Source organism: Ahaetulla prasina, chromosome 1 (assembly GCF_028640845.1).
Source record: "Ahaetulla prasina isolate Xishuangbanna chromosome 1, ASM2864084v1, whole genome shotgun sequence".
In the NCBI taxonomy this organism is placed as follows: Eukaryota; Metazoa; Chordata; class Lepidosauria; order Squamata; family Colubridae; genus Ahaetulla; species Ahaetulla prasina.
Genome location: NC_080539.1, coordinates 46,038,459 through 46,065,282, shown reverse-complemented (window position 1 = coordinate 46,065,282; position 26,824 = coordinate 46,038,459). Strand labels below are relative to the sequence as shown.

General features: G+C 38.1%; 3 protein-coding genes across 4 annotated transcripts in view; 2 read left to right on the top strand and 1 right to left on the bottom strand.

The window, feature by feature from the left end:
• Positions 1-15,556, top strand: part of DHX57 (DExH-box helicase 57) — a 35,866-nt gene extending 20,310 nt beyond the window's left edge. Inside the window, exons 15-24 of the mRNA XM_058165048.1 lie at positions 1,598-1,771; positions 3,426-3,626; positions 5,556-5,832; positions 7,202-7,297; positions 7,396-7,479; positions 8,838-8,975; positions 10,325-10,399; positions 11,514-11,645; positions 12,052-12,252; positions 13,863-15,556. Of these exons, the coding sequence (XP_058021031.1) occupies positions 1,598-1,771; positions 3,426-3,626; positions 5,556-5,832; positions 7,202-7,297; positions 7,396-7,479; positions 8,838-8,975; positions 10,325-10,399; positions 11,514-11,645; positions 12,052-12,252; positions 13,863-14,006 (1,522 nt within the window). The 3' untranslated portion in view covers positions 14,007-15,556. The remainder of the gene's footprint in view (positions 1-1,597; positions 1,772-3,425; positions 3,627-5,555; positions 5,833-7,201; positions 7,298-7,395; positions 7,480-8,837; positions 8,976-10,324; positions 10,400-11,513; positions 11,646-12,051; positions 12,253-13,862) is intronic.
• Positions 15,557-15,682: 126 nt separating this feature from the next.
• GEMIN6 (gem nuclear organelle associated protein 6) lies at positions 15,683-19,246 on the bottom strand. Its single transcript, XM_058165054.1, has 3 exons — positions 18,934-19,246; positions 16,825-16,970; positions 15,683-16,285 (listed from the first exon to the last, which is right to left on the bottom strand). Exons 2-3 carry the CDS (start codon positions 16,950-16,952, stop codon positions 15,910-15,912), a joined length of 504 nt encoding a protein of 167 aa, XP_058021037.1. The 5' UTR covers positions 16,953-16,970; positions 18,934-19,246; the 3' UTR covers positions 15,683-15,909.
• Positions 19,247-20,330: 1,084 nt separating this feature from the next.
• On the top strand, positions 20,331-26,809 carry SRSF7 (serine and arginine rich splicing factor 7). Of its 2 annotated transcripts, XM_058165046.1 has the most exons (9): positions 20,331-20,485; positions 21,390-21,570; positions 21,663-21,839; positions 22,688-22,762; positions 22,841-22,942; positions 24,008-24,061; positions 25,488-25,523; positions 26,134-26,175; positions 26,499-26,809. In XM_058165046.1, exons 1-9 carry the CDS (start codon positions 20,458-20,460, stop codon positions 26,551-26,553), a joined length of 750 nt encoding a protein of 249 aa, XP_058021029.1. In that variant the 5' UTR covers positions 20,331-20,457; the 3' UTR covers positions 26,554-26,809. The 2 variants fall into 2 exon arrangements, with proteins under 2 accessions (XP_058021029.1, XP_058021030.1); XM_058165047.1 differs by lacking the exon at positions 26,134-26,175.
• The last annotated feature ends 15 nt before the right edge of the window (positions 26,810-26,824 follow it).

Below are 26,824 nucleotides of genomic sequence, written 5' to 3'. Positions count from 1 at the left end.
ACAGGAATATAGCTACAGTGAATGCTTGTTTACTAATATTCTATACTTCTCAGTCAAACTTTTGAAGTATTGGAACTTCCAAGCTATTATAATCTGTTTATTGAACCAATAACTTGATAAATGTATATTAGCTAATCTTTTAGTACGACAACCATGTTAAAATCATACCTGGGCAGTGTTGCAACTGAGAAGGCAGATCTCCTGGATCCCAATGAGTAACATTGCTTAAAGGAGGGACCTGGAACAAGCCCACCCCATCAATTCTGGTGGGATGAGCAAAAACAGTTGAAAACAGGTATCTCACAAATAACCTGCCCCTGCGCAATGTAGAACTTTATAGGTGACAGTCAGAATTATTCAGAAAACAGCTTTAGGAGCCAGTGCAGCTCATGGAACAAAACTGTTACTTGGGTGAAGAGTCCAAAACATCTGCAATTGTATGTTGCGTGCATTACAATGATCCAAACAGCACATAACAAAGGCATGACTGACTGTGAGTAGAGCCTCCTGATGCAGGAGTGTGCACGGTGGATACACAAGATGGATTTGTGCAAAGGTCATATGAATGCAAGAGTACCCCCAATTCTGATCCAGGCAGAGATGTACAACTAAGTATAACTACCATACTTACTAGTAATACAAAAGTATTTTCCTTTGTTATTGGTTGATTTTGGCCAGCAGTTTCTTGTAGAATTTGAAAAGGAGTGAGGAGAGAATAGAGCCCTGCAGTACCCTGCAAAGCAGGGGCAAAGACTAGAGCTCTCCCTCCATCAACTATCCACTATACCTTAGCATAAACTGGAACTGAACATAAACCTTAAAAGAAAGAAGGCAATCACAAAAAGTGGCCTCTCGCCGAACAGAACCATAATTTTTATTAGTGATAATCCCTTTGAGGCGGTTAATTGAGATGGAGATTAAAAGATGATAGTTGTTCTCTGATCTAGACTTCAGTTTTTATCTGTCCCAGTCTTCATAATCGGTGACCAGGGTGGATGCTACTTAGCTGAAAATAACAGGAGGGCAACAAACTGAAACATTTTGTGTATATACAGTGCTGCCTTCCATGTTTCTTTGACTAAATCTAATGGGTTCAATCTCTCTATTCATGTACTTATATAACATTACTTTGTTGTACACTGCCCAGTCCCTTCACATTTTCCAGAAATTAGATAGATAGATAGATAGATAGATAGATAGATAGATAGATAGATAGATAGATAGATAGATAGAAAATGAATGAGTGAATGAATGAATGAATGAATGAATGAATGAATGAATGAATGAATGAATGTTTCTCCATTTTATTTCTGAAGGAGAACATTGAACTTTCCCCAAGCCTGCATATTATTGCTGGAAGTGCGATTTCCAAAATACTGTATTTTTGATTATAGTATACACTACATATATAATAAGGGCATCTTACCAGTATATGGGCAATTGTACTGATGTGGCTTATTTAGCATAAAAAAAAATCAGACATATACTCCAAAGAAGAATTGAAATTCCTCAATTCTGATTATATGAAAAAAGTAATATGGAGATGGAACAAATGCTCACAAAAAAAATCTTTCAAACCTTTTCTCTAATCTTTTAGCTGTGTTGTGTATCCTCTCCATTCAACTCTTTCCAGTGAAGATCAGCAGTTTGTATTCTTCCAGCCTCCACTTGGCACCACCAAGATCATCATATCTACAAACATCGCAGAAACTTCCATAACCATCAATGATGTGGTCTATGTGATTGATTCAGGAAAAATGAAAGAAAAAAGGTATTTTAAAAACCTGGGGGAAGTAATGGCTAAGAACTCAGAACAATAAACCATGTAGAAATGACCTGTTTGTAGTCCTCATTGTAGTCCTTTTCCCAAATCATTTTTATTACTAATTATTCATGCAAAGGATAAAAGTCAATGCAGACTACAAAAGGGGGGGATGAAAAGAAAAAGAAAGAAAAAAGGAAAGATAAAGAAAAAAGAAGTAACTTCCCCTTTCATCAGTTTTTACTTCAACAAGTAAAAACAATTTTAATAATTTATCACTATCTCTAAATAAAACAATCTCTCTTCGCCCCATAGCTCATCTCTTAAGCAAGTATTTTCTTCTCTTCACCTTGACCAAACAAGCCAATTTTATAAATCTTCTCTGATTTTTGAAAAAGTTATTATTTGACCTCTTCAAAAAAAAAGTCCCAATGGTAATTTGCTGGTCAACTTTATTTCAAATGAAAATCCTTTAGAACTTTTAACAGATTTCTTTTAGATTCATAAGTAAAATTTAAGCTGGGTAGGATGTATGCAAATTGTAATCAACTGATTGCGGGATGCTGTGATAGTTATAAATTTGAGGAGTGGTTGCAAAACCTTTTTTACATTGTAACTTCAAGCAAACACTAAATAGGGCAGTTGGCAAGCAAGGACTGCCTGTATCCACATTCTGGTTTTGAGAAACAGGATTTTGATTCAAGGTAATTCTGTGATGTCCGTTACATTCTGTATCAAGTAAAGGAGACAGGAAGCACACAACCTTGAGTACCACAAGGAGAGATTGTAGAGCTGCATAATGTCCACAACAGGTCTGTAGTTTGCTCCACAGTTTTGACCTATGTGCAGAAGTTACTATTATGGTTTAGTTGCTTACATATATTTATGTGAGCCATGGTGGCGCAGTGGTTAGAATGCAGCACTGCAGGTTAATTCTGCTGACCACTGGCTGCCTGCAGCTCAGCAGTTTAAATCTCACTAGGCTCAAGGTTGACTCAGCCTTCCATTCTTCCAGGGTCAGTAAAATGAGGATCCAGATTGTTGGGGGCAATATGCTGACTCTAAACTGCTTAGACGGAGCTATAAAGCACTGTGAAATGGTATAAGTGCTAATGCTATTGCTATCAATGGATCTATCAAATTCAATCAGGCTTTGTTTTCTTGCTTTCCTATTTCTCTCCTTTTTTGTTTGTTTACTCTTTAACCATATTTTTAATGTCCTATTCCTATTTAAGTAAGATTTAATATTTTTACTTGATTTTCTCTCTTTGGCATAGATTTTTCCTGTTTTTCTTTCGCACATTTTAAAAGAGAAACTGATAACATGTGAATTGATTGCCTACCATGTTTTATAAGGATGGTGTTTTTGTAGCATTGATCAACTTTAGACTGTATATCTTCAAGCTGTAATTTAAAAAATATTTGGGAATAAGGATAAAGACTGTAAACCGGTGGCCATATTTCACAATGTGCTATCATGTAATTTAATTTTGGCTGATTGTGTTATGGTGAACTTTTATTTCATAAACTAAAACCATAGTTTAGCAGAAGTTTTAAACAGTTACCTAGAAGCATCATACTTTCTCAATGTTATATTTCCTAGTTCATGACCTATCATGTATTTTAATACTGCAAACACAGTTCTGTATTTTCCCTCTGGTAGGTATGATCCAAGCAAGGGCATGGAAAGCCTGGAGGATTCATATGTCTCCAAAGCCAATGCCTTGCAAAGAAAAGGACGAGCAGGTCGTGTAGCTTCTGGGGTTTGCTTTCATCTTTTCAGTAGCCATCATTATAATCATCATCTTTTAAAGCACCACTTGCCTGAGATACAACGAGTGCCTTTGGAACAGCTTTGCCTCAGGTAAACGATCCTTTTGCAAATATTGCATGTTTTCCAACTGAACTTCAATACATTATGTAGTTCATCTTGTAAATACAAATCTTCTGTTCTCACTTTCTTTCCTCCTATTTTCTTTCCCTTAATGGCTTACTTCTTGGCAAATGTGTAAACTAATTGCCTGATTTTTCCTGATTAGCTTACTGTAAGTAGCAATATCAAAACATTTCTAACTCTAAGCTGGCAGAAGCATCTCCTCTTTAGGTAGCACTTGTTTGTATGCAAGTGCACAAGTTCAGTGCCTGGGATTTCCAATTAAATGGATTGAGTAGTAAGCAGCCTCTATCTAGAGACGGGCAATGTTTAGATCCAAAGCAGGCAAATATGCTTCACAACTAGGAAGGGTCCTCCCAGTGTACTCAGCAGAAATCCCTTAAAGGAGCAATAAAGTACTTTTTCTGAGCTCTCATAATACTTGTACATTAGAAATTAGTCTCCCGCAGTCCCTAATTTTGTTGGGATGTTATTACCATAGGTCATTAAATAGGTTTATTCATCCCCGTGTCCCAAATGATATCATAATTAATAACCAATCAATAATAAGATAAATTTTATAAGAGCAATCAGATAAGCAATTGACAATTTGTGGCAATATAGCACAATGAGTTATTTGAAGCTAGCAGACAAAGCAAATAAAAGCAGTAATTTATGACAATTTAGCTCATTGCACTGCTCAGCTCATTGCAAGAAAGTCAAGGGGTTCAGAATAGCATGTTCCATTTAATGAGAAAAAGATGAAGCTGATGTTGAGAAAGTGGTAGAAAAAGGGGAAGGTTTCAAGAATCTATCCACTTTACCCAGTGTTCAGTACAGGTAGTCCTTGCTTAGTAACCATTCAAAGTTACGACAGATCCCACCCCCCAAAGCTAAAACCTATTTACAACACGGTTCTGCAGTTCCAACAGCTCCACACAATCCTGGGATCACATGGCTGCATTTCAGGCCCTTGGTAACCAGCTCACCCTAACCTTGTTCACCTGTTTCTGGAAAAAATCGTTTGGAAAGGGCAATTGCTGTATAGAAGGGGTATTCAAGGCAACCCTCTTCTCCCCCCACCCAGCTAAAGTCTTTTCCCCAAATACTGTAGCTATGTCTGCCAGATACCTTTAGTGCTTTAACTGCATCAATTTTACCTGAAAAGGGAACTGTTCCTGGAAATCACTATTTTGGGGGGGGGGGAGGGGGGGGTTGGCTAAAATTAGGTTTGCAGAAACCTGGAGCTAAATTGAGGGTACAGCTTGGAGGGCAGGAGCAAATTATGAAGTAAGTAACTTAAAGAGATAGTAAAAGCACCTCCACCCATCTCCTGCAGTGGCCAGGATCTTGTTATCTGTGAAAGCAACATTTCAACACATAACCATAGATAATAAAATCACAGGTAATAGGATTTTTAACCTATGGAAGTAGGTTTAGATTCTGGAACATTGGAAAATGGAAAAAATATCTCAAATACAAGAAGCACTCAGAAATAAGTATTGTGTATTGTATATTGTACCTTTTGAACAACATAAGTACATTGAAAATCATTGGAGAAATTGTATGCTGGATTCTTGTCAGCCTCATTAGGTAGACCAGACTAAAAAATCTACTCCACAGGAAAGCTAAAACTATTTTTATTCGGATTAACTATAATAACAACAGAAGTTTGCAAGTCTGATTGTGCCATACCTTCTCTCCTTCTTATAGTTCAGTGAGTTAAGAAGGTGTCTGAGCCACTTTCAAACATTTCCTGTCTCATATGGATATAAAAGATGTTTCACAAGAACTTGTGTATGGATCTTGTATATCTGCATCAGGGCCATTTTTGTACTCTCCACAATGCTGTACTTCTTTGCATGCACCATATAGCAGAGATTGGTAATTTTCTTTGGCTGAACAATATTTTTTTTCCAGAATAAAGATTTTGGAAATGTTTTCCACACGTAAACTTCATTCAGTGTTATCACAATTTATTGAGCCACCAACAGCTGAATCTATAAATGCATCAAAGAAGCGGTTGCAGGATATAGGAGCCTTAACATCAGAGGAAGAGCTTACTCCCTTGGGGCATCATTTGGCCTCCTTGCCTGTGGATGTGAGAATTGGGAAATTAATGCTTCTTGGCACCATCTTTCGCTGTCTGGATCCTGCACTAACAATAGCAGCAAGCAGAGCTCACAAATCACCTTTTGTAAGTATTATTATCATAATCTAGGATTCCCAGACTATGGGTTGTTACAGTTTCAAGAGATGACAATTCTTGCTTCCCTTTACCTGGACATCGGCAGCTGTCACTGAGGCACTGACTGGTACTGGAAGTAGGTGTTGGTATTGTCCTTCAACAGTCTTTGCACTTACAGCAGCAGTTCCAGACTCAACATGCTCCCAAGCACAAACTCAGCTAAGATTAAGGTGTTTGTGCCTAGTTTTTCTATCTCCGTCTTTCAAGGGTGGATTTTTCTGCTTTTATTCCTGGGAGGCATCACACTAGGTCCTGGCACTGAGCCTGTGTACCTGTGGACAGTTCATGCTTGCCTTTTGTCATGATGGATTGTGTTTTCTTACAAGAAATAGAAGAAGTGCTGTGCTTGGGTTGCCTATTTATTTGGAAAGCCCTGGCAAAATGCAGCCTGGCAATAACAACAAATCTTTATTACCTCATTTAGAATGGAACACACTTGTACATAGATATATAGTATATACAACTAAATTGATTGATAAGACTAAAAAGTTAGTATAAAATATTAAAATTACCCTAACAATGAAATGAATATAACAATAATACAAATATCAGTGATGATCACCAGTATTAACACTAAGCTTTAGTCATAGGTGGGATAAATTTAGCAAATAAAGGTCCATAAAAGGGCAACCTAAAAGGATATATGAAAGTCCTGGTCAAATTAAAAAAATTGAGAGATTAGTATGGTTCTCTCTGCTAGTATAGTTCTTTCAAATTTCGTCTTTAATATACTGTAGGTTCTTTTTGCTTAACAGCAGTGATTGGGACCAGAATTTCTGTTGCTAGATGAAACAATGTGACATGATCAATGTGATGTTGTGATATCACGTGGTCATGGGATATTCCAACCTGTATGAGCCACCTGATCGTGATCTCATGAACACGGGTTGGTGTGATAGCTGGAACTTTGAGTATTGGTTATAGGTATCACTCATTCAGCAGTGTTGCAACTTTGAAAAATAGCTGAACAAATGGTCATTCAGTGAGGATTACTTGTAGATGAACATCTTCTGAGAGTCCCTGTATAGAGACCAACTCCACAGAACCATCCCCACATGGATCTGTAGGCTGCTGAAGAGAGGTTTTAGGACTGTGCTATTTGATCTTTGGCTGAGATCAAGTATAGCCTGACAGTTTTATTAATAAGGGAGGCAGTCAGTTAACCTATTTTACAGGGTTATAACACCACCAATTTTGAGAAGTTCTGTAATTTATTGCTACGTATACATTGAATTTAGATAAATTCTATACAGCTGAGATTGAATTTTAACTTTAAATATATTAGCTATGTAATGGAACATTTTTATTAATTATAAAGATTTCTCCATGGGACAAAAGAGAGGAGGCATTCAAGAAAAAACTTGAGTTTTCTATAGGAAACAGTGATTATCTGGCTCTCATCCAAGCATATAAGGTAAGAGTTAAAAAGTTCACTTTGAAGATCATGTTAAAGATCATTTCAAACTTTGGGGATTAAATAGTAAGGTGATATTTTAAATTTCCATTCTTTAGAGATGGCGCCAGTCTTCAAAAGTGAGCTTTCAAGCAAGTTCCACATTTTGCAGACAAAACTTTTTATCAGAAAATGTTCTTCAGGTAACATAGTATTTTTATTTTGTATCTTTATCTTTAAAAGTGTTTTGCTGACCTTGTAAAATAATTTATTCCAGTACCTACTTCTTCTGCCGTATGTATATACGTATGCCTTATATATAACCTGAATATATACGTATGCCTTATATATAACCTGAACAATTTTAGATCAGGTTTGTTTATGCTATTATTCTATTTCATTTCATTCTGCCTCTGCTCTGGATGGTGGACCTCATGGTTCCAGGAAAAAAAAAGGTAGATAATTTGCATTTATGTAGAAATCATATTGAATTCATATGGCTGATCATCCTCCTCCTTTGTACCACATTGTTGCCCCATTTGAGACTACATTCTCAAAAAGCACCCAATGTGGTGCATGTTGTAAAGGAAGGTGCTGGAAAGAGGCAAGATGAAATACAGGTAGTTCTTGACTTATAGCTGTCAATGAGCCAGTCCATCATGGTTGTAATTTGTGATAACAAGGATCAGTCATGTGACTGAGCTGATTTTACGACCTTTTTTGCAAAGGTTATTAAGCAAATCACCAGACAAGTTAAGCAAATCCACGGTCATTTAGCAAATTCCATAGTCATTTAGTGAACCACTGGTTTCACTATGTTGGAGGTTTTGAAACCAGAAGTAGGTGCCAGTTTTTGGCAAAACTGTCCTAAAATGCAATCATGTTACACAGAACACTGCAAATAGTCATGAATGCAGCTGTGTTGCCAGGTGCCTGAAGTTCAGTCACATGACCACATGTAAGGGGGAGCTGACCAGCAAACTTCAAGTCCAGATCTTAAGTAACCTCAAGGTAGGTCTGTCATAATTTCAAATGGTCGCTAAGCAATCAGTGATAAGTTAAGGACTACCTGTAATACAAGTAATATATTTTGGTTGCTGTTATTGATTTTCGCATTGAGAAACTTTTAGAAAACTGTTGAAGAACATTAAGATACATACTAATTATTTTATTAGAAATAATTCAGAAATCAAATAATTTAGTCACATATGGTTGTAGTTGGGAATTATCATACTGAGAACCCAATAACTATCTATATATTTTCACTATATATTTATGTATTTTTATACCAAATAGTTATATTTCCCCCCTATCTTCCAACCACGATATTCTCTTTCTATATCAGCTTTAATATGGTCAGAGAGAGCAAAATGAAGCCATGCATAGGCCAGACATATTCTGACAGTCTTTTGGGCCTGATCTACTGCTATACAGCACCAATTCATACATTGGTATATGCCAAATGGGAATTAAAGAATAACATTAACTACCAGTTGCTCTTTAGAATGCTATTTTAAAATCCTATTCATTATTCAAAGAAGTTTTTCCCCATTTTTTTTAGGAAATGGCACGTTTAAAAAGGCAATTTACTGAACTATTGTCTGATATTGGATTTGTGAAAGAGGGACTTAGAGCCAGAGACATAGAAGAGAGATTTTCCCAAAGAGGGGATGGTGTTCTTGAAGCTACAGGAGAAGAGGTAACTCGAGGGGAAGTTTTTTAATCTGTTAACTTTTTTACCCACTTTTCCATGTTTCCATTCATCCTCAGCCATGTTCTTAAGTAAAGATGGTTATATTTTATCAAATTCCCATATAACTATGATTATTATTTCTGGTATACTTGTTTTCTTGTCAAAGTCTAGTAGATCAAAGATGCTTTTCAAGTTGTTTTAAGTGTGATGAAAAGTCCTTTTTTACTTTCTTACATACTGGAAAATTCTCTCAGTCAGGTGTGAACTTTGTCTGTTTAGTCCAGCTAGTGGGTTGATGAAGCAGAGTATTTAAAGACAAAACCTATGGTTTATATATATCATTTAGTTAAACATTAGTGATATATTAATATAAATATTTTCATTGTAATTCTAACTTTATTAGTTACTTTAAAAGTGGATGCTGATGTATTATGGACAGCAACAGAAAATTCAAAAACAAAAATTACAGTATTAGAATTCATTTGTAGATAACTCATCCCGAGATGTATCTAGTAGGAAAACAGCTCATGTCTCTATGAAAATCTATTGATTTATTTCAAGGGAGTAGAGATAAATATTCTGATCCTTCCACTTGGATTTTTTTTAAATTAGATTTTAAATTTAAAATTAGAAATTTTAATTATTTCTTTGTGGTTTTTGGTTATGTGTGTTTTAAAAGCTCTAAAATGGAAATAGCATTTATAATATCTGATTTCTAGGGAAGGTGTATAGAGTATAAGCAACAGCAGATTGCACCTGGGACTGTGTGTTCAGAAAGTCACAATTGCAATAGAGAACCTTTAAAAACCTACTGCAGGTCACAAAAGATTTCATTGGCTTGTGGTATGATTCAGCATAAGGCTGCCACATACCTTGAATAGGACCCTGTCTTATATTTTTTTGAACCCTGAAATAAGCGGTTGGCCTTATTTTCAGGGAGGTCTTATTATTTTGGGGTGCATGGAGCAAGATGGGGCTCCTCTTGCCGTCTTACCTGATTTCCAGCTCTGCGTTTAAATATTTTTTGGGAGGGCTTATTTTCAGGGGGAGGCTTATTTTAGCGCAAGCTCTCAAAAGCCCGATTGGGCTTATTATCAGGGGGTGTCTTATTTTCAGGGAAACAGGGTATATTTAAGGCGGGATCAGAAGATAGAGGCCCAAATTATTTTCCCTTCATCCTAAAACTTCTGATGATATGCATTACCTTATTTTCAAATTTATTTCTCGAACATAAGATTGAGACATCTCTTTTAAAAGAAACCTGACAACAGAAATATTCAGGATTTCTTGCCAGTTGCTGCATGCTACATAGCTCTTTGCCAATGCCTGCTTTTAACTTGTCATCTATATCACAGGCAAATGCAAATGCAGAGAATGTCAAGTTGATATCAGCCATATTATGTGCCGCTATGTACCCAAATGTGGTTCAGGTAAGCATATAAAAGTAATCATCATTTGCTTGTATTAATATCTATTTCCCTGACTCTGGTCTGTGAAATAGAATTGATTGCAATACCATGGTATTTTAAGGGGGAATTTGTACAAGAACTTTCTTAAGCATTAAAACCATTTTGATCTCTTAGCTTTCGGGATAATTCATTATTTTATTTTATATATATCTTCTATTTGTGTTTATATATATTGTCAGTAAAGAAAACAAAAGCTGAATGCCAATTGGCTTCTAACTCTGCAGTGTATGTAGCTTCTTCTTTACTTGGCAACTCATTCTTTTCAGACATTTTCATGATTCCTTTCTGCCTGAAACCTAGTGATTCAATCCTCCACTATAGGCATAGTCTTACTGATCTCTTAACTATGCTTTTAATACTCAGCAGCACTCTTTTTCTCCACCACCACCCCCAAAGTCCAAAACTAGGACTTAAAACATAGCTGCAGAAACTAGAATTGCAATGTTTCCTGGTGTTTTATTGCATTGGCTTGAGATGGGGACATTATTTGGTTGGTGAATGATACTGTTTTGCAAGACTAGTCTGTGTTTATAGCTGCTTGGTTCTAGGCAAGTTTGGGTTTAGAAGGCTTGGCTGAGGATCAGAGAAAAGAACAGTACTGTAGCAACAACAGAAGTGGTTACTGACACCATAAGGATTCCTTGGGGAAAAGCAAAAAATGGTAACTCCTGGAAGTACATGTTAGAAATGTAAGCTGGTGCTTAAAACAATGTGCTTTCCAAACACCAGCTAGTGACTTCAGGGTTGGGTTGGATTTGCACCGATTTTACATACACTGATCATGCTCACAACCATGACATTCCAGTTATCTTGTCAAACAAAAGCATCCAGGCTATGGCTTTGAAATCCATGCTTTATAATATGTTCTACTGCTAAGTTTGGAATAGATTTGAGGAATGAGGTAGTCCCTCCATGTTTTTTTTCCCTTTCTTTTCTTTTAAATTCCACAATATCACCATGTTGATTTTTTAGAGGAAAGCAGTTTAGTAGAAATACCTCTTTCTATAAACCACTCTTGAAATAAATGGGGATTGTTTGTGAATAGTCAGTTCACAATTTTTATTTACCATTTTAGATAAAAGTACCAGAAAAGAAGTATCAGATTATTAAAGGAGCTGCTAAAAATAATCCAAAACCTGAAACACTGATGTTTGCTACAAAAAACCAAGGCTATGTTCACATTCATCCATCCTCTGTAAATTATCAGGTAATTTCTAACCTCCAGGCAGTAAAGTATTCTACTCAAACTTATGCTAGTTATATAGACTTCGTTGTGGAAGGAATAGCATGCACAACATTAAGCAATAGTTGCCTGTTTATATGCTATAAGCCTTGTTGAAAATTATTGAATATTTCTATAGACACCAATACAAGGATATGTCTTTCTCTCCTTTCTCCTCCAGCTTATTACATTCATATGAAGCCTGCCTAGAGATTTAAATATCATCTCCATGTCCTCTTCAGGTCTGGCCACTTTATGCTGGCACAGAACAAATTTTTGTTAGCAAAATCTAAGTGGCAGTTAAATAGTATGATACAGGTGATATTTATAGAATCAGAGTTGTTCCTGTTTTAAATATCCCATAAGTATTCTTTGGAATTCTGTATTTCAGACAAAGCAGTTCGATAGCCCCTACTTGGTATACCATGAAATGGTAAAAACCAGCCGGGTTTTTATTCGAGAGTGCAGCATGGTGTCAGTATATCCACTGATCTTGTTCGGGGGAGGCCGTGTGAACATGCAGCTCCAGAATGGGGCATATGTTTTTTCCTTGGATGATGGGTGGATTAACTTTGTTGCAGCCTCACGTCAGGTAAAGAATTAAGCAACTCAGCAGATCCATTATATTTCTTCAAGCTTCAAATCTGTGAGTCCATGACTCACAATCACAATTGACCCCCAAAATTTCCATTGATAAGCAAGAGAGTTGTTAAGTGAGTTTTGCCCCATTTTACAACCTTTTTGCCACAATTGCTAAACAAATCATTGCAGTTGTTAAGTGAATCATGCAGTCATTAAGCGAATCTGGCTTCTCCTATTGACTTTGCTTGTTGGGGGCTGGCTGGGAAGGTTACAGATGGTAGTCACATTACCCCAGGACAGTGCAACTGTGAGAAATACATGCCAGTTGCCAAACATCTGAATTTTGATAATGTGACCATGGGGAGGATGTATCGCTAATAAATATGAGAACTGCTCGTGTCTTTTTTTTTTCAGCTCTATTGTAACTTCGAACATTCACTAAATGTATGGTTGTAAGTCAAGGACTACATGTACTTTCATTTGCAGTACTGGATGATAGTGCCTTGTACAACTGCCTGTATCATGTACAATGTACAATGCCTGTATCAATATAGGGAACAGGTTCTGTTCCTTAAGAAAAACCACCTTCTAGACTATTTGGTCCCTGAGGCTGAGACAATCCCTACTCTTCCCTCCAGCCTACTGCACCTGGCCTTTCTACCTGTGTCAACAGCAGCAGCAGCTACTGCTGCTGTAGATGGCCAGCATGGCTGCCTCCTTCAGCCATGTTGCTATTATTGTTTCACACATTCCAGATATTTCCGCATAGGCATAGATGATCTTCAGTGCGGGGCCAGAAGATGGCAGGTAGAATCTCTTTCCACATTTTTTGCCCCCCACTCCCAGAACTGCTGTTCTTTATCTCGTACAAGGGTAACAGCTTTGCTGACTCATTTCTGAGGTGTGGCAAAAAGAACTGTAGGGTCAGCCATTTCCCAAGTGACATACTTTCTTCCCATTTAAAGAGAGAAGGAAAGCATGTTGAAGATTTGAGAAACAGCCTTTCATCTTCTTGAAAATGAACACATTTCTTGTGATCTTAAACATTTTGATTGTATGATGCAATCAACTTGTGCAGGTGGATAAATTAACCCTGTAAACAACATGAAGAAAAATACTCGAGACTACTTAGTGTGTTTATTTCATTTCTATGCACAGCATAAAAATTCCAAGTTAATATATAGAAAACTTAAGCACTGTGAGCTTGATATACATAACCTTCCATGTCTGTGTTTTGTATTTCATTCTCTTTATATCCTAAATTGGAACATTGGGATACATGTAAGGACAATGTATATATCTTAGTTTCAAGCAATACTCTACTCAGTGGGACTTGTACGAAGATACACAGTTACAAGCATACTAAGAATCAAATAAGGTATCTTTCTTGAACCACTATCCTGCTGTCACATAAGAAATTTGGATAAGGAGGTATTCAATATTTGCTGATGCAATGTATGGTATAGCTATTTAGAAAGAGAAAATAGTGAATAGAGCTTCCAGAGTCAGAGGCAGCAAAGAAATGGCTATGACCTTCATACTGTGCTTAGGAAGTGTTTTAAGTGGCTGCTATTAGAAACCTCATCCAGAAGAACTTTAAGTGCATATTTGTGATTTCAGGTAGCAGAACTAGTGAAAGAACTTCGCAATGAACTTGACCAGTTACTCCAGGAAAAAATTAAAAACCCCAGCATGGATCTGTGTACTTGCCCTCGAGGATCTCGGATTATCAGCTTGATTGTAAAACTCGTGACCACACAATAGCATTAGCTATTGAAGATTGCTTTTTTCAAATGTTAATGACAGAATAATGAAATGTAGCACTGGCTCCTGTATAGCTATTTGGAAGCCTAAATATCCAATTTAAAAGCCTGTTTTTTAAAGCAGCTCAAAAATAAACAATGTTATAATCATGATAGAAACTTACACAAGTTTACATAAGTTTTATTTAAAATAAAACTTAATTTTTTTTCCTTTTGCAAAGCAAGGAATAAGAGGTAAGCATTCAGAAAATCATTCATGAACAGATCATACATACATTTAATGTTTAATGATTCACCACTTCTTTTTTGTGTCCAATAAAGGATTAACTCTATGGTAATCTGGCAGGATATTAATTTATCCCCTTCACAAAAAGGCAGTATATGAAACATATAGTCATGGTTTCTACATGGTTGCTCTGCGTCCAGAAATGAATCCTGTCCAGTAAATTTACATCTGTTTTCATTTTGTCAGATAATCAGTGTTGGCTGCTAGAATTCAAACATGACAATACAAATTATGGAATTATTGTAGCATAAAATTATTATGAGAGCCCAAGTTCTCATTACTTATTCTCAAATAATACTGTATTAGAGCCTGATGATATAGGCTATACGTTTTATAAATATTGTAATAAATAAAGGAATTCTCAAAACAAATAGATGTCATTCTTTCTTTTTAGAAAAACTATATTCTGTTTGAAACTGCTAAAAGCGTTGTGGTTTGATTTGTTGATATAATGAGAGGGAGGGAAGTTTTGCAAAAACGATTTTTTACACCTCTATTGGAAAAAATCGACCTCCTGAATTTTTGAGCATGATTGTGTCCACAAGAGAAAAGTGACTGAGAAATTTAAGTATAACAAAACTTATTTTATGATTAACTGATTGACTTACGGATTTCATCTGGGACCTCATTATTAACAAAGCCCAAAGTTTTTGCAAACTTCTATATGGAAAATCTTATGAATTTCAGTCAAACATCATTTTGGAAATATGTCAATAAATGAATTTCTTAAGAGTTTAAAAATAGATTAATATTTAGCACACCTATTAATATTGAATTTATATTTTTATAAAGTGTTTCACCTCAACTACTTATTCCTTGAAAACATAGCGACCAATAAGTTTCATGAATACTGAAGTGAATGATCAAGGACTTTGTAGTGAGCATTGGGTCTTCAGGTACACTATCATTCCCAAATGCCACATTTGGAAAGATAATTGTCTACTCAGCCTTTTTCAACAAGATGCCCTGCAGCTATGTTGAACTATAAATCCCAACAGATGTGACCAAGGCACATTTTCATTTTCTATCAATGGTCTGGCCATTCAAAGGAACATATATGTACACATAAATAGCTTTGTGGTAGTAGATAATACTAAAGTCAAGGAAACTATTGCCATATTGCAACTGAAAAAGTCATATATAGAAAAATGCCCATTTTCAATATCTTAAAAATGACTTGGTACAGTCCTTTTGTATGTGCAGTCCTGTGTGTGCAGAAAATTATCAGCAACTTTTAGAATTTATTATACAGTACTTTCAATTGTGAAATCGGCTACATATTCATAGGAAGAAAAACTGTCCAAAATATTTTATTGCTTATACTACTGCCCCATGTTCCTCAAAAAGGTTAATACTTTGGTTTCAAATTAAGAGACTGGAGAGAATAAGAATGAGACTTATTTTTAACTTTATTTTATATAAACAAATCAACTTTGCAGGAACTTGGTAGGGAAAAAAGTCAGAAGATTTTTATGTAAAAATATAACTAGCACAACTGCTACAACTGCTATTTATATACGAAACAAAATTTGGAAACAATGGCTGATCATCAACCATTAAGCATTCCTACTTTTTATTAAACTGCTAAGTGTTTTAAGTGTAATGAAATCTATATGCTTCACTGCTGAAGTGCAAGATAGCTTTGAATCAATCCTTGAACTCTACACAAAATTATTTCATTAGAGCTATTACAATCTTCAGGTCCATATGGTGGGTCAATGGTTAATACACCTGCCACACACAGCATTGGTTGTGACTCTCCTTGTTCTTTTACAGGGATGTGGTTTTTCTCCAACCAGTTCTTCAAGGAGTTTTTCTTTCTGTCCAGCTCTTCTTGATTATAAGTTTGACTTTTTCCTGCCATGAAGAGATGTGCAAGTTTTTCTTTGATTTCGTCATCTCTTTCAGACACTATTTCAATATCCTGCACAGCATGTCCTAAAACAACTAAAACAGACACTTTTCCATTCTCAAGGGGATTTGCCAGAAGAATACTGTCAAGAATAAAAGATTCATATGAGGGTATGTTAAGTGATCACATTGCTAGTTCTTTTTCATGCATACTGGGCTTTTCTATCAGTCTTTTGATACTGATGTATCAAAAAAGCTTAAATCAGAATGAAACAGCTGTTTTCTTAATGAAAAAAACTGAAATTGCTATGGCATTACAAACTGTCCCACAAGTTACCCAATAAACCTGGGGCTTGAGTTGCATTAGCAATCCTTGAAGTTTGTAATAACTAGATCAAAATCAAAAGCCAGAATACGTGAACGCTCTCCAGTCAAGATTCATAAAATATTTCGAACACATCATATACATAATGTATGTTGCATGTTTGGTAAAATGATTTTTCATCAGATTTACATTTTCAATTGACATCATGCTAAGATGTAAGGTCAATTACCATCCATTTTACATATACTTTAAATATTATTATACCAAATGCTAATATTGTGCAAATCATTTGATGAAGCATTTTGGTCATGAGCAAAGTATCCCCCAGCTTCATCCAAAGAATTCACTGATACGTACTTGGCGGAAACTGGATCAACTGTTAAAACCCATCCTGTGTATTGGTGTTTCTCGGCAGCTAGTACTTTGACTTCTTTATCCACAAAGGCCAGCCATTCCAAAGGAGTTTTCTTCTGCCATTCAGTCATATTTCCTTTTTACTGAACCTAATGAGAAAAGAAAACATCATTGCCAGCAATATCCTCTGGCTCTGTATTAGGAAATTTTGCCTGTTTCCATGATTAAGAATAAAATGGCCCTGTTGGATCAAGTCAAAGTCCATATTAGTCCAGGATTGTTTATCAGAGTGGCTAATAGCTGCCTATGAAATTCTCACAAGCAGTTATATCCCTCCCTGGCTATTGTTCCCCTGACATTGATAGTTGGAATGCACACTACCTGAAGTCCAGTTGTAACACTGAATCTCAAGATTTAATAGCTCTTGATAGAGCAGCACTTCAAAAACTTACCCAGTCCTTTCTTAAACACAAATCACTGGTATGTCTTATAAGTCTACAGATTTATTGTCAAAGACTTTTTGAAAATTCAAGTGTGCAATGTTACAAAGTTCTATCTGCCTGTGCGCTTCCAAAAAAATTAAGATGGTGAAGCAGGATTTATTTTTGTAGAATCCATGCTCACTTTTCTTTAAAAAGGCTTATGTCCTCCTGGATGAACGGCTGTCTTTTGAAGATCACTTGACAGCCGTCTCCAGGAGAGCTTCCCACCAGGTTTGCCTGGTGCGCCAGTTGCGCCCCTTTCTAGACCGGGATGCCCTATGCACGGTCACTCACGCCCTCGTGACGTCTCGCCTGGATTACTGCAATGCTCTCTACATGGGGCTCCCCTTGAAGGGCATCTGGAGGCTGCAGTTGGTTCAGAATGCGGCTGCGCGGGTTATAGAGGGAGCCCCTCGTGGCTCCCGTATGACACCAATCCTGCGCAGACTGCACTGGCTACCTGTGGCCTTCCGGATGCGCTTCAAGGTTTTGGTAACCACCTTCAAAGCGCTCCATGGCATAGGGCCGGGTTATCTTCGGGACCGCCTGCTGCTACCGAATACCTCTCACCGACCCGCGTGCTCTCACAGAGAGGGACTCCTCAGGGTGCCGTCAGCTAGGCAGTGTCGTCTGGCGACGCCCAGGAGAAGGGCCTTCTCTGTGGGGGTTCCCACCCTCTGGAACGAACTCCCCCCAGGACTCCGTGAACTTCTGGACCTCCGAACCTTCCGTCGCGAGCTCAAGACACATTTATTCATCTGTGCAGGACTGGCCTAGATTTTAAATTTATAGGGGTTTTAAATTGGTTTTAATATTTATATTTTAAAATTTGGCATTAGAATAAGTTTTTTAATGGTCATCTTAATTTGTATATAGATGTTTTATTTGCCTGTGAACCGCCCTGAGTCCTTTGGGAGATAGGGCGGTATACAAATATGAATAATAAATAAATAAATAAATAAATAAATACTGCTTAGTTATTTTTCCTTTGATTACTCTTTCCACTAATTTATCTTTACCAGCCTATTATTTCCAGGATCACCTGGAGCCCTTTTTAAAAATTACTGTCAAACTGCCTACCTTCCAGCAGGGGACTGCTGCTATTATAATCACAATTTTGGGGGAATGTCTGCTCGGTTGATTTCTTACTGTACAATCTTTCCAAATGTCTTAGAATGCTGTACCTTTGTTTAGTAGGTTACTTTGCTTTAGCAACTCCAGTTCCCTGAGAAAATCAATATAGGTTCAGATATTTGTCCTACATCTTCTATAGTTAAGCCAGATGCAAAGAATAATTCAATTTCTCTATGCGAATTCCTTCCATTCCTTTTTTTGTTTAGAAGTCCAATCACTTTCCTTGCTGGTTTTTTTTTTCTCCTTTCGTTTCAAATATGTTTAAGTTATAAGCCCCACACTCCCACCCCGGCGACAACACACATTCATACCTAATAAAGTCATAACAATAATTATGATTTTAGCAATCCGTATCATCCAAACCTTTTTGCTAATAGCTCTTCCGTAATGAAGATGAGGTTGCAATAGCATCCCCAAGAATAATCTTTCCACAAGACTACTGTTCGTTAGTACTGAACTCAGCAATGTTCCTAAAAGTATGAACCCCAATACATACGTTAATTTCAGGTCCTGGAAAAACCTGCACTTTACGAAAGACCCGTTTAATCCCTCGAGGTTCTTACTGCATAGTCAAATAATCCATAAAAATACAGGGCGTTAAATAAAAAAAAAAGCTGGACCGCAAGATTACAGCTATTCTTGTCATTTAAGTAGAGGTAGCACTCGTAGGCATCCTTGAAAATAAATTACAATCCGAATGTCCCGTTTCAGCAGCCACCACTGAATCAGAAAAGCCTTTAAAGATAGCGCAAAGCCGCCTCGCTCCAGCCCGGCCGTCCTTCCTGGGACCCAGAAGGCACTGCGTTCAGGGGCCTCTTTATTCCCCTTCCGCAGCCGGATCTTTCCGAGGAGTCTTTCAAAAAGGACGGAACTGAATGGAACAGGGGTCTCCTCCAACCTTGGCAACTTTAACCCTGGAGGACTTCAACTCCCAGAATTCCCCAGGCAGCAAAGCACAAAACCGTGCAAAACTGGCTGGGGAATTCTGGGAGTTGAAGTCCTCCAGGCTTAATGTTGCCAAGGTTGGAGGAGAGACCCCTGGAATGGGAAAAGTCCTTCAACATGTTAGACTCGTAGAATCGCTACGATTAAAAAAAAAAAAGTTTTGAAAAACTGGTTCACGGCGGACTTCACGTTTCTTTGGTCATCTGTTTCAGAGCACTTAGGAATTTAAGCAAGAGGCGATTCCGTTTCTAATGATTACTTTCTAGTTCCTCTCTTTCTGCTCCAGATTTTTAGGATTTAGCTTTTAAAAGATTTATCTTCTGGGCCTCGTTATATATTGGCTATCTCTTTTTTTGGAGGGGGGAATGAATGTGAAGGCTTTGTTAGTTGTTTTAAGCTGCTTCGAAAAGACAATTACTTTTAAAGGTAGAAGTGACCTGGATTTTGGCGGCTTCATGGATATTGTTATGACAAAAGCAGGAAGTAGTTTTGATTGGCTTTCTTCTGCAACTCTTCCGGGTTTAGCCCACGGTTTTAGGAGTTTTTAGTGATCGCCCATCCAGGTCCCAGCTATGTCCGGCGTTGTGTTGTTTGTGAGATCAAGTAAGATGGCACTGATAACAAATAATTAAATATAGGCAAGGGCTCTGATAAATATTAGACAAAAGTAAAAGAATTTGAAAAAGAAATCAGTGTTTGCTTTCCCTAGCGCTCTTCAGTCTGCTAAAATCTCGAATGATCCTCAAACGATTTTTAAAATATATATTAACTACTGACAAATATAAAGCAGCCGTACGTCTCAAACGCTGTAAACTTTAAAACAGGCGATATTTTAAACACGCCTCTGTGCGGGGTCCTAACGTAGTTCAAAATGGCGTCACGTCCTATTTCGCATCTTCTGCTCCTCCCCTTTTTCAGCCTAACGTTACTATGGAAACAAAAACTCACTTTCCCGCCTCGCCAGTCCGCGACGGGCTTACAATTATAGTGCGCGTGCGCAATAACGGCGCACTCTATATAAGGACTGCAGCCCGCATGCGCTCAGCGACAGTTTTTTTTTTTCGTTCGTGAAAGGATGTCGCGTTACAGCCGTTATGCCGGAGGTAAGTGATGCGAGTTCAGGCGCGGGGCGAGGAAGGTGTCGTCTGCATCGATTCTCCGTATCACGCGGTGTAGTTCCACTTTTTTAACGACACCAAGTTATATCGATAATAATGTTAAGGCCCGTTAGGAAATGACCCGGCGCCATTTTGCACATGTTATAGTCGCTGGATGTACCAAGGCGAACTTCCTTCGAGTTGGAATTGCTAAGCTTAAATGCGCGAATACGCTGCAGGTTTGCTTGAATATTTTAGTGGACGCGGGCAGGCACTTGATGATTTCATTGATTTTTTTTTCTCCCTTTTTTTTTTTGTTACTGCTACTACCGGTGTACGGGTAAAATGGAGGCGGTGCTAAAGATGGCGGCGCCCGTGATCGGCGGGGCAGGAAGACGGTGGGGGAAACGGCGGCATCGGGCGAGCTTGCAACGGAGTAGCCGCGTGTGTGTCCGCCGCCAGGAAGCGGCGGTGGCCTAATGCGCAGGCGCGCGATGGAGCATGAGTGCCGCTATCCCTGCTTGGCCTTGTGATTCAGCGGCCTCCCGGGCCCGAGTGGGTGGAGTAGTTGGCTGGAGCGCCGTGTGTGAGCGGAGGACAGCTACTTCTGCTTTTTTATGGAAACAAAGCCAATGCACAGCGAATAAACTGCTGTAAAATAGCAGCGTTGATAGCACGGAGGTGATCACAAAAGCTAAAAAATAAAACTCCACTCTACTATGTCCAATGTGCTAAGAAACACTTTTTAGAGGAAGTAGATAACTTGGTTATCATCTGGAAGACTTCTTGTAAAAAAAAAGGGGTCCTCGACTATAGTGGAACTTATGCTCCATTAAGCATGTTTTTTCTACTTGAACTGATCTTAAGACGACTTAAAAGGTTTGGCAATTACTGTTTTCTATTTTTGCAGAAACAAAAGTGTACGTTGGCAACTTAGGAACAGGTGCTGGTAAAGGAGAGCTTGAAAGGGCTTTTAGCTACTATGGACCTTTACGTACAGTGTGGATTGCACGAAACCCTCCCGGATTTGCATTTGTTGAATTTGAAGACCCAAGGGATGCTGAAGATGCTGTTCGTGGTCTAGATGGAAAGTAAGTAGGAATACAGATTATTTTGTTTGTGAAATAACTTCCATTTTTGTAGTGGGATTAGTATGTTGACTGAAATGTTTTGCTGTTGTTAGGGTGATTTGTGGTTCCAGGGTTAGAGTGGAGTTATCAACTGGTATGCCTCGTAGGTCTCGCTATGATAGACCTCCAGCACGACGACCATTTGATCCTAATGATAGATGTTATGAATGTGGTGAAAAAGGTCATTATGCTTATGATTGTCATCGTTATAGTCGTCGGAGAAGAAGTAGGTATGTATAGATACGACTAATTTCGTTTTTAAGTTGTATGTAGTTTTGGTTAATAAAATAAAATAAAGCACAATTTTTTAAAAAGTTTTTAATTATATGGGTATGTTACATTTGTTTATATTCTGTGTTAAAATGTTAATATGTTAATAATCAACCTGGTCAAAACCTTTCAGGTTTCTTCGTTTGAGTCAGTCGCCTTGATTCAGAATGTCACGAGCCTTAAGATTTCATGCTGAGGCGCCTTGCAAATCCGACAATTAAGATCCTCCTAGACCTTGAGGTGATCAGCATAAGAGGCCAGATCCCCTCGAGTCATCTACACCTAGCTTCACCTTATTCTTTAAAGGGCAGAAAAATTGAGACGGTCATCGCCGTAACAGTAAATTTGGCTTTCAATTGGGCCCCCCTCCGGTTTAAAAAGAGGAACACCAGATTGACCACATTCCCACCTAGAAAAATCTTCTTGCGTCAATCAAGCCTCACCTGGCTCATTTGGCTGTCAGTTTGATCGTCGTTAGATTGAAGAGAACACCTAGATGCAGCGATCGGCTATAGATACTTCTAGATCGTCTAGATCTGCTAGACCTTGGGCCAAAGAGGGTCGACCTGCAAACTTGCAAGGTTTATTTTAAATACACATTACAGTGTTTTATATTATTATGTAATTCTAAATGTTATACCTTTTAACATCTTTATTAGGTAGTAAAAATACTCAAGAGAAATAGGCCCTGAATTTTTCAACTGCCGGACACTTAATTTTTAGATAGCTGATGTTTTGGCTTCAGCGAGGGCTCACATGCTAATTGTTGAATATGTAATCTAATTTTTTCCTCTAACTGTGGAACTAGGTCAAGGTCAAGGTCTCATTCAAGGTCCAGAGGAAGAAGGTATTCTCGCTCACGCAGCCGAAGTCGTGGCAGGAGGTAAGCATTTACATATGTGGAACATTCTAGGTTTAGTAGGCAAAGAAATAGTATAACTGTAAGTCTATTTCCATTTAGATCCAGATCTATCTCAGCTCGCAGATCTAGATCTCTGTCTCCTCGTAGATCCAGATCTATATCGCCACGTAGATCCCGTTCAGGTTCTTTAAAGAGATCAAGGTAATTTGGCTAATATTTATAATGATTGTAAAATAGGCAGTTCTTAGTTTTTGAATGCTTTGTGTGCAAATCAGGTTAACAGCTGTCAATATTGTGCATTATATGTGTATAGTACATGGAGTCCTCAACTTACAACCATTCATTTAGTGACTGAAGTTACAATAGCACAGAAAAAGGAATTATGACCCTTTTTCACACTTAATGACCATTGTAGCACTCCCATGCTCACATGATCAAAATTTGGATTCTTGGTAACTGACTCATAATGCAGTGTCCTGGGGTCAGAACATTTGGGCTCAATTGTGGTCATAGGTTGAGAATTACCTGTAGTAGATGATCTTTTTGCATCTTGTGCAAAATGCATTTGTTAAGGATTAAGTTGTGCAGTGTTATGATGAAGCTCTGCCTCAGCCAAGTGATGGCTGGCTTTTGAAGTAGTTTGGCTGGTGATTAAGAATATTCACTTTATGTAACTCATGTTGGCTTTCCTGCTTTGAGTGCTCTTAGTTTACTGAACTATACTATATTCTTCAGATTGCTTATTATGAGAGTGAGTTGCCAGGTACTCTGGAGATCAGTAGGCGCAGGCAGCATTAGCATCCAGTGTTGTGAGTGAGAAGCCTCTCCACTGATACAGTGAAACATAATGGAGCATAAAAATGAGCATTAGTGGAAAAATTCCATCACCAGTTGAACCTGTCACTTTCAAGAAAACAAGCCACATGAAGCCTTGCAACTAGACTCAGCCAGTGAGATCTATTGTGACAGAGTGAGGAGAATAATTTTTTTTTTTTGCCAAGTTACTGACTCGGGGGGGAAAAAACATCATATACAGAGTTCTATAGATTTGGAGTCTTAAAATTTGCAGTTTTCTGCTTTTTTAAACTAAAAGGAACCCCTAGAATATGGTTCCCTGCATATTATAGCTACCTCTCTAGAATCTTACTTTAATGGCATATTTCTATTTACCCAACTAGTAACCTGGAATAATCACATTTTTGACATATGTAAATATTCAAGAACTGGAACACTGTCGTATTGAATTCCTTTTTTAAAAAAATCCAGGTCTCGATCAAGATCCAGATCGAGGTCAAGGTCCATTTCACGGCCCAGAAGCAGGTAAACTTCCATTTGTGGACATTCAAAGCAACAATTAAAAGTGGAATTTGCTCTGGGTAGCTAATCCTAAACCACTGCTAGAAAGTTTAGCTCGGGTCTGCAATCTTAAACACTCAAAAAGCCATTTGGACCTGTTTCCCACAGAGAAGAAAACACCGGGAGCCACAAAACCTGGGTGAGCATGGCCAACCTAACATCACACCCACCCATATGACTGCCTCAGTCACGTCTACCCTGGTTTTGTGGCTCCCAGTGTTTTCTGTGGGAAATGTCTGTCTCTCTCTCTCTCTCTCTCCCTCTCCCTCTCTCTCATATCTCTCTCTGTGTATGTGTGTTCCCTCTTGAACCATTTTCAAAAACAGGCAAGGGTTGTGTGGTGGTTTTGTTTTTTGGGGGCTGATGATCTTTCTTCTTTGGTTGGTTTTTACCATATTTAAATCAAGGGTCATTTCAGGTTCCCAGATAAATGAAGCTCCTTCGTCCCCCTCCTGTGGCTTCCTGCCAGCTGAACCCACCACTGGCTTGTCCCGCCCCTTACCCTCCCCTCCCAGTCACTTCTTGCCTCAGAAGGTAAGGGCAATGGTGACAGATGGAGACTCATTCCATATTCCAGAGCAGGAGCGAAGCCCTGTATTTGCCTCTTCTTCCGGCCCTTGTTGGTGCTGCTGTTGCTCAGAGAGACACGCAACTTTCCGCCTGCAGCCGACGCCGGTGCTCTCGCCACCTCCATGACCTATTCGCTGCTCTTGCAATGCCTTGCGCAGCACACTTGCATTTAGTGCACTTTACAATGAGGGAGATGGTGTCCCCTGCTCCTCCTGAAGCCCATTACAACGTGGAGCACTGGCTGCAGCCAAGCCGGGCCAGTGTTTCGAGGCAGAGAGAAAGTCATGTGTCTTCCCAAGTGACCAAGGTGCATGCAGCACCAACAAGGACCAGAAGAAGAGGCAAGTACAGGGTTGCTTCACTCCCGCTCTGGTATATGGAGCGAGTCTCCATCCTCTGCCGTTGCCCTTATTTTCTCAGGCAAGAAGTGACTGGGAGAGGAGGGCGAGGGGTGGGGCCAGCCAGGGGTGGGACGCAGTTTGGCAGGGAGCCACAGCAAGGGGCCCAAAGAGCCGCATGTGGCTCCAGAGCTACGGGTTGCTGACACCCAGTTTAGATCAATTGGAAATAACAGTTTATTTTGCCATATATGGGGGCGGGGAATGGCGCTTTTTGTATATGCACATGCACACAATTTATAGAATGAAAACAGTATTACGAACTTTGTATTTGTGGAGTTCCAAATATTTTGGTTCCAAATATTTGATACAGAAACTGTTGCAAAATATTTACCATCAGATCAAACCTGCATTTTGTAAAATAGGACTCATGACTATAAAGTATGTTAAATGTTAATCAAGATTAATTGATATTTCAACAGCCGCTCTAAATCACGATCACCATCTTTAAAGAGAAGGTAAGTTGAGTCTATAGGTTGAATTATTTATATTGTTACATTTAACCTAAGAAAAAGTAATTTATAGTAATGTTCTCTGCATAGATCTGTGGAGAATACAGAATATTGTATTGTGAGGTTCTTCATCTAACACGGGGGTGTTAAACCTAATTGCATCACATGATGTATCAGGTTTGTTTTTGCCCTTGTGGGGCCGGGTTGGGCATGGCCTGTGTGAGCTGTACCTGGGCCGTGTGTTTGACACCCCGATCTAAAAAAAAAATTGTTATAGATACATAACAGTAAAATTTTTGCAAGTTTTACTAGTGAATTAATAATCAGAGCCTCACTCCAAAATAGGAAGTTCTTGCATAATGTTAAATCATTGAGCAAATCTTGATTGTTTTAATGGACAATAAACTTAAATGGCTCATAGTCAGACTGAGAAGGTACAGAGTTATAACTGGCCCTGAATAAACTTTGTGGGTAAGTCTGCTGTAGTGCAGAATAATCAAATCTATGTTTTGAATGAGTTACTTATCCAAGCAAAATAAATTTAGATGTTTAAGCCAAATTAGAAATGTATTTAAGAGCATTTTACTTGATTTAATCTTCAGTCTTGCTTTTTCAGTTTTGATATGAGCCATTTATATCCATTCTCCATTAATTCACGGTAAGTATGCTGCTTCTTGAATGCTTTGAAAGCTTGGCAATACTTTCTTGTGGGAAAGGGGGTGCATGAAATGTGGAAAATTTGCTTTGTTATTTCACATTAAAAATTTACATGGTTTCCACTTGATTTCTAACATGTTCTTTCACAAGAATAACCCAAATAATTTAAGCATTAGGATTTTAATTTATTATTGCCCTAGATGTAGTAATGGGCCTGATTATAATACTAATCCATTAATCTAGTCAAATTTTATTAAATTAACTTCTTGTGACTTGGTTTCTCCTTGCCCCCCACCCTTTTTGTTTTTGTTTTTTTACTTCCAGTCGTTCACCATCAGGAAGCCCTCGAAGAAGTATCAGTCCTGAAAGAATGGATTAGAATGGCAAAGAACGTGTTAGGAAAAGTATTGTTTATGTAACGTTAAGGGATTTCTTTATTGAGAAATATAAGGATTTAGTTCGCTGAAGAAAATCTTTTCTAGGGTTAATGCAGCAAGGATCTGGATCTTTTAGTAAAATCTGTAAAAGCTGCTACAGTAGACTATAGTGCACAATTTCTTGTATGTAACAACATCTTATGATTTCAAACAGTGTCTTTTTATGGGCACATGAAATAAAATGTGTTTCTAACTTTGCTATAATGTTATTTG

Bases quoted from the DNA above. Each gene is read 5' to 3' on its own strand.
- GEMIN6 (XM_058165054.1), bottom strand. From the start codon at position 16,952: ATGACTGAATGGCAGAAGAAAACTCCTTTGGAATGGCTGGCCTTTGTG. The intron at 16,286-16,824 runs GTACGTATCAGT...TATTCTTGACAG, and splicing joins GTTGATCCAGTTTCCGCCAA to TATTCTTCTGGCAAATCCCC.
- SRSF7 (XM_058165046.1), top strand. From the start codon at position 20,458: ATGTCGCGTTACAGCCGTTATGCCGGAG. The intron at 21,840-22,687 runs GTATGTATAGAT...CTGTGGAACTAG, and splicing joins AGTCGTCGGAGAAGAAGTAG to GTCAAGGTCAAGGTCTCATT. The intron at 25,524-26,133 runs GTAAGTTGAGTC...TTGCTTTTTCAG, and splicing joins TCACCATCTTTAAAGAGAAG to TTTTGATATGAGCCATTTAT.